The 11,418-nt window shown below is 53.9% G+C and overlaps 1 protein-coding gene and 5 non-coding genes across 6 annotated transcripts; 2 read left to right on the forward strand and 4 right to left on the reverse strand.

The window, feature by feature from the left end:
- Positions 1-4,673: 4,673 nt before the first annotated feature.
- Positions 4,674-4,744, reverse strand: TRNAG-GCC (transfer RNA glycine (anticodon GCC)). Its single transcript has one exon. It is a non-coding gene; the product is annotated as a tRNA-Gly (tRNA).
- Positions 4,745-6,427: 1,683 nt separating this feature from the next.
- HES7 (hes family bHLH transcription factor 7) lies at positions 6,428-8,968 on the forward strand. Its single transcript, XM_060134722.1, has 4 exons — positions 6,428-6,504; positions 7,437-7,532; positions 8,103-8,190; positions 8,520-8,968. Exons 1-4 carry the CDS (start codon positions 6,463-6,465, stop codon positions 8,966-8,968), a joined length of 675 nt encoding a protein of 224 aa, XP_059990705.1. The 5' UTR covers positions 6,428-6,462.
- A 546-nt stretch (positions 8,969-9,514) lies between these two features.
- Positions 9,515-9,601, reverse strand: TRNAR-UCU (transfer RNA arginine (anticodon UCU)). Its single transcript is given in 2 exon segments — positions 9,515-9,550; positions 9,565-9,601. It is a non-coding gene; the product is annotated as a tRNA-Arg (tRNA).
- A 511-nt stretch (positions 9,602-10,112) lies between these two features.
- TRNAL-UAG (transfer RNA leucine (anticodon UAG)) lies at positions 10,113-10,194 on the forward strand. The gene has a single exon. It is a non-coding gene; the product is annotated as a tRNA-Leu (tRNA).
- Positions 10,195-10,627: 433 nt separating this feature from the next.
- TRNAQ-CUG (transfer RNA glutamine (anticodon CUG)) lies at positions 10,628-10,699 on the reverse strand. The gene has a single exon. It is a non-coding gene; the product is annotated as a tRNA-Gln (tRNA).
- Positions 10,700-11,276: 577 nt separating this feature from the next.
- TRNAK-UUU (transfer RNA lysine (anticodon UUU)) lies at positions 11,277-11,349 on the reverse strand. Its single transcript has one exon. It is a non-coding gene; the product is annotated as a tRNA-Lys (tRNA).
- Between the last annotated feature and the right edge of the window lie 69 nt (positions 11,350-11,418).

Consider the following 11,418-nt stretch of genomic DNA (forward strand, 5'->3'; position numbering starts at 1 on the left):
TCCTCTTTCTTTAGGTCATCTGTGTATGTTGGTGCAGTAATGTGTCTTTATCCACATCGACTGAACTCCGCACACTACCAACTTAGGAGCCAATCTGGTTACCCCCGTGAGACTGAATAACTGCGACACTGTCATTCTCATTAACACTGTACAGTACTATCCGGTCAGTACTATTTGTCCGAGGGGCACCAGCAACGAAGTGGACACTTTTTCCAATAGAAATTGAAGCCACAAAGTAACCTAACTATGAGCGCCATCTGTAGGCTTAAAGCCTGTTCTGATGGGACTGACGTCAAGCTGTCGTGGTGAAAAAACTTCAGGGTGAGGTCTATCAGAAGGTTAATCAGCTCATTTCCCACTGTCGATTTTACCCGGGACTCCTGTGGGGAAATTGGAATTGGGTACCTCAAGTCCAAGGGAGTCCCTGGGCCTCTTCATTCATCAGAGTGTTCCTCTCTTTCTGCCATGCGAGAGGCTGTCTTCTTTTATCGTTTCTTCTTCTGTTTTAATTTACTTTTTTTTTTTTTTTAATTGCGGTACTCGGGCCTCTCACTGTTGTGGCCTCTCCCGTTGCGGAGCACAGGCTCCGATGCGCAGGCTCCGATGCGCAGGCTCAGCGGCCATGGCTCACGAGCCCAGCTGCTCCGCGGCATGTGGGATCTTCCCGGACCGGGGCACGAACCCGTGTCCCCTGCATCGGCAGGTGGACTCTCAACCACTGCACCACCAGGGAAACCCTCTTCTTCTGTTTTAACCTAGGGCAATCTGTTTTCCAACGTTCTTCCTCCTGACAGTAAGCACGTTGTTCCTTCCCCAGTGGGGGCTTACTTCTTCTCAGGTTACTCGCCTTCTGGGAATCCAACGCCACTATGCCAAAAGAAGTGGCATTTCCTTCTGCATCTTCTTTCTTCTGTTGTTGCTTTTAAAGTGTTCATCAGGGAACGACATCTACCAGCTGAGAAGGGTTCAATCAAGCACCATCTCACCTTTGCAGCTCTCTCCTGATATCTGAGGCACTTCGCCCCCCGAAACGTCAACTTTACCATTCTAATATTTTCAGGGGCCTCGGGGTCTCCACTAGTACGATGTTTGTAGGCCTGATAAATCCCTTCTAAAAATTCCGAGAGTTCTTCATTTGTTTTGCTGAATTTCTTGAATTTTGTTCAAACCCTTTTGCTTTGGTTCCCATTTTCAAAGCCCTGCCAAGGTGCACGAAGAAGCAGTGCTCTAATAAGGGCCTTCTTCCCTCGCTGGGGTCCCAACTGGGTTCAGCTGTGGGGGCTGCCAAGTGGGCTTCAGGTGTAAAGGATCCTCCTTGTGAAGTAGGGTTGAAATCTTTCCAATTAAACAAGCCTGAGAAGCCCCGCCAGCCGGCATTCAGGCCCCCTAAGAGATAACCGCATAAGGGAAATCGCCTCGCCCCGGGAGTACCCTCTGGCCCGAACTGGGCGCCCAGTTGGGTCTTATGTGACAATACCAGACCAAGTCCCTGTGCCCCAGAAACTAACAAACACAGGATTTTCTAATGGATCCCTATGAGGAGGGGAAGTCCTGAGCCCCAGTGTCAGGAAGTGGGGCTGGATAGGAGTGCAAGGTGGTGGAAGGAGTGGATATATTGGCATAATGATCAGAGCAGCTAAGACAGCTTGCTTGGCTGGAGGAGTTAAGGTTTGCAGCAACATATTCTCGCTCTCATTCCCTTCCTTTTTTCATTTTCCCTGATGTAATAGCACAAATGCTTACACATAAAGGATTTCATTATTCTTCCCTGCTTTCTCACAGAATAGCCACCATAAAATCATAAATGCAATTGATCACTTCTAACCATCAAAAGGATGCCTTTTTGCTTTGGCATCAACCAACCAGGCTGAATTCTGGGATGGGGCTTTTGGTGATTTTAGGAACCAAGTGGAACCCTTCTCTTCTCTCTGGGAAAGTCCCACAGACTTCTTTTTTTTTTTTTTCCTGTTGTTCCTTTCCTCCATTTGACATCAGTAAAAGCTCTAACTATCGCAAAATTGATTTGGTTGTAAATGGAGAAACAGTACCAAACAAAATGAAATGAAAAACCCAAGGGACAACAGAAAATCCTAAATAAATCCTCAAGTTTGGTCTTGGGATTTTACATATACCAACGACACAGGAGACCACAAATGACATAATTAACACAGCAAGGGTAGCAGTACATGGTGCACAGGGTCCCAAGATAACCGTGCCTAAACCCCTTCTGGAGATCCTAACAGGTACTGTGGCCACACATTGTTTCAATAAAATATATTCGTCCCACTCATGGGTTCTTGGCTGTAATCCGATCATTTATCAAAACATGCCTCAGAGAACTTTCTTTAGGGATAGTTGAAACATTTCCCCATTTTTAAATACAGAAATGCAAGACAAACAAAACACAAATGGCACACACAAAGGCTAGCATCCAAAGAAACAAACGAACCGGTTCACAAATTAGGTAAAAGTTCAACAACTCTTTCCTCTCTCCAACAAGGCACCCCCACTCAAATACAAAACAAATTGGCTTATTCCAGACAAAACCCCCCAAATATAGAGGAAATAAAGTTTCCCGCTGTACACACCGGAGTGACTTACCCTACAGTATAGAGCCCGTTAGCTCCCAAACGTGGATTCCTTGCTCTGCCTGCCAAGTGCTGGGGCAGTCGGTGCTGCTTTGGGGAATTTTGAAGGGCAGATCCTCAGGACGAGTGGTCCTGGCAGCTGCTAGGGCCTTACCCGAGAATTCCTCAACCAGGGTCAGCTGGCCGTGAGCAGCAGCGAGGCTTGCTCACCAAGTCGAAGCCCCTACTGCTCACTGCCACAAGCCGATAAATCAAGAGATGAGTTGTTGGGGGCAAGGAATAGCTACTTTACTTGGAAAGCCAGCTGACCAAGAAGATGGGGGACTTCTGTCCCAAAGAACCATCTTGCCTGAGTTAGAATTCAGCTTCTTTTATACCAAAAGGGGAGGGAGTAAAGTCAAACATTTCTTGGTTCTGGTCAGCCTCCAGAAGGGATGTGTCAATGTCTTCCTTCCTGCACAGGTGGGCCTGGTCAGGATGTTTCCTGTGAGCTAATAAAGGTATTTTATCTTAATGCTCATTACCTGGGAGGCAGGGTTCCCAGAGACAGGCCATTACGTGTAATTTAAGATTATAGGCAACATCCCTTTAGTGATTAAGTTGTAACAGAACACAAAGGTTCTTCCCTATTACGTGATCACCCAGAGTAAAGCAGCCCTTCACTCTCAAGTCATTGCCACGACCGGTTGTCCCTGGCCCCACCCTCATAACCATCTTAGATTATTTTCTGCTTTCTTACTTATTTTCTGTCTCCTCCCCGCCCCCACCATAATGTAAATGTAAGGAGAGCCCAGGTCCAAGGCACCCTCAATGCCTAACAACACTTGGTGCACAAGAGGCCCTCCATAAATAGCGGCTTCGTGACTGAGCACAGCGGCTGTGCACACCGACATACAGATGCCCAGACAGTTGTAGAGTTTCCTTCTGGGGGCCACTGTCACGCCTTAGAGTTGAGAAGAGAGCATGCCCAGTCACTGACACAATCCAGAGACGAAAAAGAAAGACCCCAAGCCTATCCCAGATGAAGCAGGAAGATGAGGCCCAGATGGAGCTGGAAGAGATAGGAGACAGGATCCAGAGGCAGAGACCCAGACCCGGGGCGAGCTCCGGAGAGAGGGACCGAGAGGGACCAGACTCAGCGAACTAGAGAGGCGGGCCCGTGGCAGCCCGGGCAGCAGCCAGAGACTGTGCCCGGAGGAGGGGCGCGAGCGCGGGGGAAGACGGCGGAAAACCAGCGCCCGAGCCCGGGAGCCTGGGAGCCCGGGAGCGCGGGAGCCCGGGAGCCCGGGCCACCCCGCCCCCGCTCACAAGTGGCCGCGGCAGCTGTCTGGAGCCCGGCCGGCCGCCGGCCCGACGCGTGCGGGATCAAAGCGGCCGGGAAGGGGCGGGCGCGGAGTGGCAGGAACCTGGAGGTGTGAGCGAGCTTCCCAGGGGATGGCCGGAGCGTGGGAGCACAGAGGGCCGGCAGGGGACAGAGTCCTGGAGACACGATCCCAGAGATCGAGACGCAGACGTGGAAAGGGATGCAGAGGCCGGAGAGACCCGGAGCCAGAGATACAGAGACCACAGAAGACCCAGAGAGACCCAGCGTAGCCGTTGTGAAGATACCTGGAAAGAATGTGCAAGAGACAGAGACGCCGATAGAAGGCGGGACAAAAAGGCCGTGACCGTGGACTTAGAGAGAAAGAAGGCGGGCTCCAGAGAACAGAAACAGAGAGCGAGGAAGAGAAAAGGAAAGAAGAGCAACTGGGCCTTAGAGCTCAAGGGGCGGAGGACCTCGCCCCTCCCCCGCGGAGGGCTGAGAGGACCCCCGGGGCAGGGATCCCAGCGCCGGGTCCTTTCTCAGGGTCACGCCTGCGGAGGTGCGGGCAGGGGGCGGAGGGAGGGGTGTGGACAGCCGGAACCCCAGGCTGGGAGGATGGGAGTGTGAGGACGTTCGAAATCAGGGGCTGGATCCGGCGCCTCAAACTCTGCTACAGAGTAAAAAATCTAAGTATTAATATTAATATTTGGTAGAAATCTTAAAGATGCCTTTCAGATACATCAGAAAAGACATCTTTGGAGAAAGGACGAAAAGTCAGACGATGCATTGGCCGGGAATCGAACCCGGGCCTCCCGCGTGGCAGGCGAGAATTCTACCACTGAACCACCAATGCAAGTGAAAGTTGAGCTTCGGTAGATCCAACTCAGTTTGTAAGGAGTCGAGGCGACTACGGCCAGGGAGGCTTTATGGCCAGGAAGGCTTTATAGCCAGGGTCTTCGCAGAGAAACGGTCCCAATAGTTGACATGGGTGGAGCGCCAGGCCATCCTTCCTCCCGCCTGGATCCGGTCACCCGGCCATAAAGTCGCCCCATATGGCCAGGGGCGGCCCCACACCCGGGTGCGAACTGCCGCCGGGGGCCCCGAGCCTCGCGTGCAGGTGAGAAAAACTCAGCCCAGCCCAGGTTCCCAAGGAGGGGGGCAGCGGGGGGTTCTGCGGCCACACATCTGCGCTCCCATTTGGCTCAGGTAGGGGGAGGTGGGATGTGCTGGGTTCCCTGATTCCAAATGGGAGCGCCCTCCCCAAGGTCTGTGTTCCCCTGGCTCGGACTTTGGCAAGGCAGGCTCCGTGAAAAAACCAAGCTGTGGACGGGCGCTGGGAGGGCTCGGAGGAGCCCCATCCGTCTCTGACTCCGCAGCTATCTTCTGACTCGGTCTGCAACGCCACCGTGTCATTCTGTGTCCTTGTCCCTGGCATTCTTGCTGTCCCGTTAAATCTCTGATTTTATCTTCTCAGGCACTTTGTCTTGAAGTCTGCAAGTCTCACGCATCATTCTGCAGAGTGGCATACTCTTGGTTTGAGGTGGGTGTTGATCCCTTTTTTGTTCCCTTTCTTATCTTTTTAAGAAAACTGCCTTCTCCTTGTCCCCCCCATAATCACGAGGGATCCCCAGGAGCAAGCAACACGAGCTCACTTGTATCAGGTGTCCTGGCAGCCGCACCTCTGAATCTCCTATAATTAGTTTTGAATCAAATACTTCTAAGTGGAAAGATCTCTCCACCCGTGCTTCAAAGCCTTGCTTCCTCTTCCATGAGGCTTCCCCCACCCCAGTCCAGCCGTCCCTCACGATGACCCTTTCCCAGAGCACCTAATTCACTGTGCTTCTAAAATAGCTACTTGACAACACATAAGCGTTTTCTACTGAAACTTGCAGGAATAAACTGGGCCTCCAGACCATATCTCAGTACGATCGGTCCCAGCCTAGACCAGTGCCCAGTGGGCACAATGAATACGCAGATATTGGGGAACTGAATATGACTGACTTAGATTGAACAGAGCTTCTCTTCCACCTGCAAAGTCCCAGTTGAATAAACGGATCCAGCCAGCACACTCAGGTGGCTCATTATCTCAAGTAGGAGGTGAATTTTGGGGAAAGATGTATAGGATCCAGCCTAGGGGCTGAGGGATGCTAACTTTTCGATTTCAGGGTTAGTGGGGAGTACAGTGAGCTCCCAAGAAAGCTGAAATAGTGAACGGGGGGGGGGAACTCTGAACTCCACTCCTGAGTTCTATCCCCAAACTACTCAAACTCTCTCTTCTCCTAATTACCTCCTCCCTTCAGCTGGGTCCCGCCTCATTATACAGCCTTATGGTCCTTAAACAGCCGGTGCTGCACTGGCCTCTCATTTCCCACACTCCAGGCCAGTTCCACTCGTACCCCTCCCCCTTGTGCTCCTCCCCTTTCCGGGAGCCTCGTGCCCAGGGTAGAGTCGGGCAGGAGCCAGGTGCCGAAGGGGCGGGTCCGGGTCTTTACCACCCCCTACTCGGGAGCCTGCGAGATATAAGGCTCAGGGAGAGCGGGGACTCGGTCCACACAAGGGTCCGGAGGAGCAATGGTCACCCGGGATCGAGCCGAGAATAGGGACAGCCCCAAGGTGAGAGGCGGGAGAGGAGGAAGCAGAGGTCCCTGGGCTGGTCAGGGGACAGGGTCCCTGAGACCGAAAGTCAGAGAAGAGGCTGGAGATGCAGGGCTGGAAGGGGGAGAGGTGCGCGGGGAACCCGAGGAGCCAGGAGCTGGGGAGGAAGCTGCGAAGTATGGAGAAGGGGTTAGCGTCAGAGCTGGCACTGGGTGGGCGGCAGAAGCAGAGGTCTGGGGCGTAGGTAATGGCAGTTGACACCTTGCGGCCTGGCGGGCTTGGGCGGGGGTCAGAGTCCGAGTAAAATAAGCAGGAGGAGCACAGAGCTAAGGGACGAGAGTGGAAACAAAAAGCGGAGAGGATAGGCCCTTGCTCCATGCGGGCTGTGAGCCGGAGCTGGGCCAATGCAGCCTTGTAAGAGAAGGTCTGGAGGGCATTGGTTCCAGAGGCCCGAGCCCAGGTGGAAGATCTTAGAACCAACGGAGAAGGGTGACCGCACAGGCGGGTTAGTGGGAGAAGAGGGGGCGCGGTCGCTCTGGGTATCTCCCTTTCTACACTCAGGGCCACCAACTCAGCCCGCCGCCTTGCGGCCCACGTGTCTGGGCGCAAAGAGGGCCCCCAAAGTTCTCCACTGAGACAGAGAAAGACTGCACGAGACGGAGACGTAGAGAGAAAAGAGGAGGAGGAGAGACACAGAGAGGGGAGGAGGGAGGACAAGAATGAGAGAGGAGAATGCAGAAGACCCGGGAGAGGAGGCGAGCTACAGAAATTGACCCTAGGGGCGTTGGGAGGGGGAGCGGAGAGGGATCGAATGGGTCCGGCCTTAGGTTCTCTGGCGTCTTGGGGAAGAGGTGGAGGCCGGACTATCCCAGCGGCGGGATTCCGACGCCTGCGCGGCCGCGCTGAGTCTCGGTCGGGTCGGCCCGCTCTCCCTTTCCTGCTGGTCGCAGATGCTGAAGCCGCTTGTGGAGAAGCGGCGCCGGGACCGCATCAACCGCAGCCTGGAAGAACTGAGGCTGCTGCTGCTGGAGCGGACCCGAGACCAGGTCAGTTCTTCCGCCATCATCGGACTCCCAAGCATTCCGTCCTCCTGTCTCAGGGTTTCCCACTTGGGTGGGGACATATGCTGCTTTGGCGACCCTGGCCCCAAGGCATCCTGACCCTTCGAATCCCATCCCAGACCCCCTCTCGCTCTCAGAACGCGATCTTCATCGCCACCCCTCGGGTCTGTAAGTTTCACACCCGGCTCTGTAAATTTCATTCCCGGGGGTCAGTTTCAACCTTTGGGTCTGTAAATTCTCCCTCCTCCTCCCCCACACTCCCCGAGATAGCCAGCAGGGTGGTTAATTTCATTCCCCGGGTTTTCTGTTCAAATCCGCTCCTCACACTGTGGGTTGGTTTCATCTCCTCGGGTTGGACAGTTTCGTCTCAGGGTGGGCCAGGACCATTCTTGGTCATCTCCACTCCACATTCGGTAGCGCGCTCTGTGGTCCGCGCACAAACGCGATCCAGGGGCACCCCCAGCTCCCGCATCCCCCCCTCCCTTCTTCCCCCTGCCACTTTCCCCCTCTCTCCCCACCCCTTTCTGTCTCTGCGCCCTCCCCTCCCATCTGTAGAACCTCCGGAACCCGAAGCTGGAGAAAGCAGAGATACTGGAGTTCGCCGTGGGCTACTTGAGGGAGCGAAGCCGGGTGGAGCCCCCGGGTACAGCGCGGGGGTGGGGCAGCGGAGGGAGGGAGGGGAGAATTCACTGGGGCCCGGGCCGGGGTAGATGGGGCGGACCCTGTGGTGGACGGTGGGCTTGGGGTGTGGCATGCTCCGCTCCGAGGCGAGGTTAATAATAACACCCGCGCGTGTCTGTCTCTGTGTCTCCCTCATTTTCTCCCTCTGTCGGTCCATCTGGCTTCCTGACTCTGTCTGTGCGCCTGTCCGGCCTCGGCATCTCTGCGCCCCGCCCCTTCCCCACCCCCTTCTGGGACCCCTGCCCTGCCCTCCCGTCCTCCCGCCGGCCGTACCCGCTGCCGCGGCTTCAGGTGTTCCCCGGTCCCCAGCCCAGGACGCCGAGGCGCTCGCCAGCTGCTACTTGTCCGGCTTCCGCGAGTGCCTGCTTCGCCTGGCGGCCTTCGCGCACGACGCCAGCCCGGCCGCCCGAGCCCAGCTCTTCTCCGCGCTGCAAGGTTACCTGCGCCCCAAGCCGCCCCGGCCGGAACCGGTAGATCCGAGGCCCCAAGCGCCGCGCCCACCGCTGGACCCCGCCGCCCCAGCGCCCGGCCCCGCGCTGCACCAGCGCCCCCCAGTGCACAAGGGCCTCCCTAGCCCGCGCTGCGCATGGTCCCCGTCCCCCTGCTCCCCCCGAGCCAGGGATTCCGGCGCGCCGGCCCCCCTCACCGGACTGCTGCCGCCGCCGCCGCCGCCGCCGCCTCACAGACAAGACGGGGCGCCCAAGGCCCCGCCGCCCGCTTTCTGGAGACCTTGGCCCTGAGCTTTGGGGGGGTGGGGGTGGGGACTCCAGCCCGAGCGCAGCAGAGGGACCCGGGCGTTGGGGTGAGGAGGTGTTGGGGAGGGCGGCGGGGCGCGCGTTCGCAGCGCGCGGGTGAGATGTGGTCTATATTAGAGTGTCTATATAAATATATATTTCCCTGGTTCCTGTCCCTTCTCCCTGCCCCCTTTGCGTCTAGGATTGTACCCTCTCTGCCCCCGGCCCAGCCCCAGTCCCTTCCCCAGTCCCTAGTGCATGGAATAAAGTGGTTATTAAATCCCCGTGTGTCCCCGAGCCAGGGGCCTGCCTTTATCTCGGCGTCCACGCCCACTTTCCCTCCCCTTCTGTCTCCCGCCCCCCCCCCCAGTCCTGCTCTCCTTGGCCCAAGACCCGGGGCAGACAGGTAAGTAAAGAAGAGCAGAGCGGAGGCTGAGGTTGGAACATGAAACCAGATGGAAAACAGTGAGATAGGATGGGGGAGAAGGGATGGGAGCCTTTAAGAAAAAGCCGGATAAAGAGGAAAGGGAAAAAAATAAAATAAAATAAAATCGACTCTGGTGGGATTCGAACCCACAACCTTTGAATCGCTCTTTCGTCACTAGAAGTCCAATGCGCTATCCATTGCGCCACAGAGCCACCTGGCGGGCGGCGGCGTCTGACGGCTTACGGGTACTAGAATGGGAAAGGGGCGGGGGGAGGGGGAGGGTTGTGAGGGAATTGGGCGGGGCGTGTGACAAAAGCGCGTGGTTTGGACCTCAGAGGCTTGCCTGGAAGAGGTAGCGTGCGCAAAGCACGTGAGCCAGGTGGGAGTGCGGGAGCATAGGGGTGGAAGAAACTGGGAGACAGCGCAACTGAATATGAGCGAGCGAGTACAGAGCTCCAGCTGCCCGCTTGGGGGATGCTTCCAGTCCAGGCGCATCCCACTCCCAGATGTGGCCCCACCCATAAGAATAAACTTGTTTTGTTGGAAATTTTCTGTGTGTCTCTGTTTCTTCTGGTCTCTCTGCCTTCCCATCTGCTGCTCCGCTCTCCGAAGGAATCTCGATAGTTGCCAAAGAAGACCAGCCAATTTAGCAGAACTATTTGTAGCTCCACTCCTCCTTTCTAGTCTCTTAGGAAGACTGCGAGGAAAGGTTTCCCCCACGCAGGTAGCGTGGCCGAGCGGTCTAAGGCGCTGGATTTAGGCTCCAGTCTCTTCGGAGGCGTGGGTTCGAATCCCACCGCTGCCAGACCAGAGTTTTTCTCGAGGCTTAAGCACTCTTTAATTCATAAAGTAAATTACTTACTTTTATGAGAACTCCTGGTAGCGGTCTCACCAACGTGTATTCCAGACAGAACTTAGGTCTGCCTCCCAGCCCCAAACCAATACATAATGGAAACTGCCAAAGAAACCTCGGACCTTCATAATCGATCTCCACTTTAACATGTCGTCAAATAACATTCCTATCAAAATTAGTGCAACTTGCTATATATTTAAGTGACTTACTGTATGTTCTCCTGACGGTGTGCTACGGGCTCGAATTACCTAGCCTGAAAAGCTCAGAAGGTAAGACCCTAGTTTAATTTTCTTTCCAGATCCTTTCAGAACATAAGAGAATATCATACATGAAGCTAATGAATAATATAATAGAACATTGGTATTGAGTGAAAACGAAAAAGGAAAGGTTCCACCGAGATTTGAACTCGGATCGCTGGATTCAGAGTCCAGAGTGCTAACCATTACACCATGGAACCCATTCCCTAAGAAAAGCTTCTGACAGTATATATATTATTGTACTTCCTATTCTGTGCCTTTACATACTTTGCCATTCATAGAAGACAAAAAAAGAGTTGTCGGATTAGGGTGGATACCGCTATCGAGCACCTGAAATATGAATTTAAATGTGCTGTAAGTATAAAATACACACTGTAATTAGTACAAAAAATGGTTAAAATTTCATTAATAATTTAAAAATATTGATTACATGATAAAATAAGATTTAGGATATAATGGGTTAAGTAAAATGTTATTAAAATTAATTTCAAAAAATTTCACCTATTTCTTTGTACTCTTTTTAATGTGTGGCTCCTAGAAAATTTAAATTCGCATGTATGGCTCGCATATGCACTGCTCTAAAACATCTCCGCTCTCCCTCCACTGTCATTCGTTCTGCCTTCTGAAAAATACCCTGACGCACTTAATACCGTTCCCTCTTAACACCAGGCAGCAATATTTGCGTTACTCTTTTCCTCTGTTATGTTTGAATGAATACAATTATTTACTCAAAAATATTCTAAAGATTTTCATGTACCGGTGGAGAAAAAGGGCAGACGCCCGAACAGGGACTTGAACCCTGGACCCTCAGATTAAAAGTCTGATGCTCTACCGACTGAGCTATCCGGGCTCTGCTCAACAAGCCCTTCTACTTCCTATAAGAGTTTCGCATTTACGAAAATGCTGAGGATAAGCGGTA

This window comes from Lagenorhynchus albirostris, chromosome 20 (assembly GCF_949774975.1).
Source record: "Lagenorhynchus albirostris chromosome 20, mLagAlb1.1, whole genome shotgun sequence".
In the NCBI taxonomy this organism is placed as follows: Eukaryota; Metazoa; Chordata; class Mammalia; order Artiodactyla; family Delphinidae; genus Lagenorhynchus; species Lagenorhynchus albirostris.

What these genes read in the sequence shown, in the direction of transcription:
- HES7 (XM_060134722.1), top strand. Translation starts at nt 6,463, where the DNA reads ATGGTCACCCGGGATCGAGCCGAGAATAGGGACAGCCCCAAG. An exon ending in AGAATAGGGACAGCCCCAAG is followed by an intron (nt 6,505 to 7,436) that starts GTGAGAGGCGGG and finishes TGCTGGTCGCAG; the next exon opens with ATGCTGAAGCCGCTTGTGGA. An exon ending in AAGCCGGGTGGAGCCCCCGG is followed by an intron (nt 8,191 to 8,519) that starts GTACAGCGCGGG and finishes CCGCGGCTTCAG; the next exon opens with GTGTTCCCCGGTCCCCAGCC.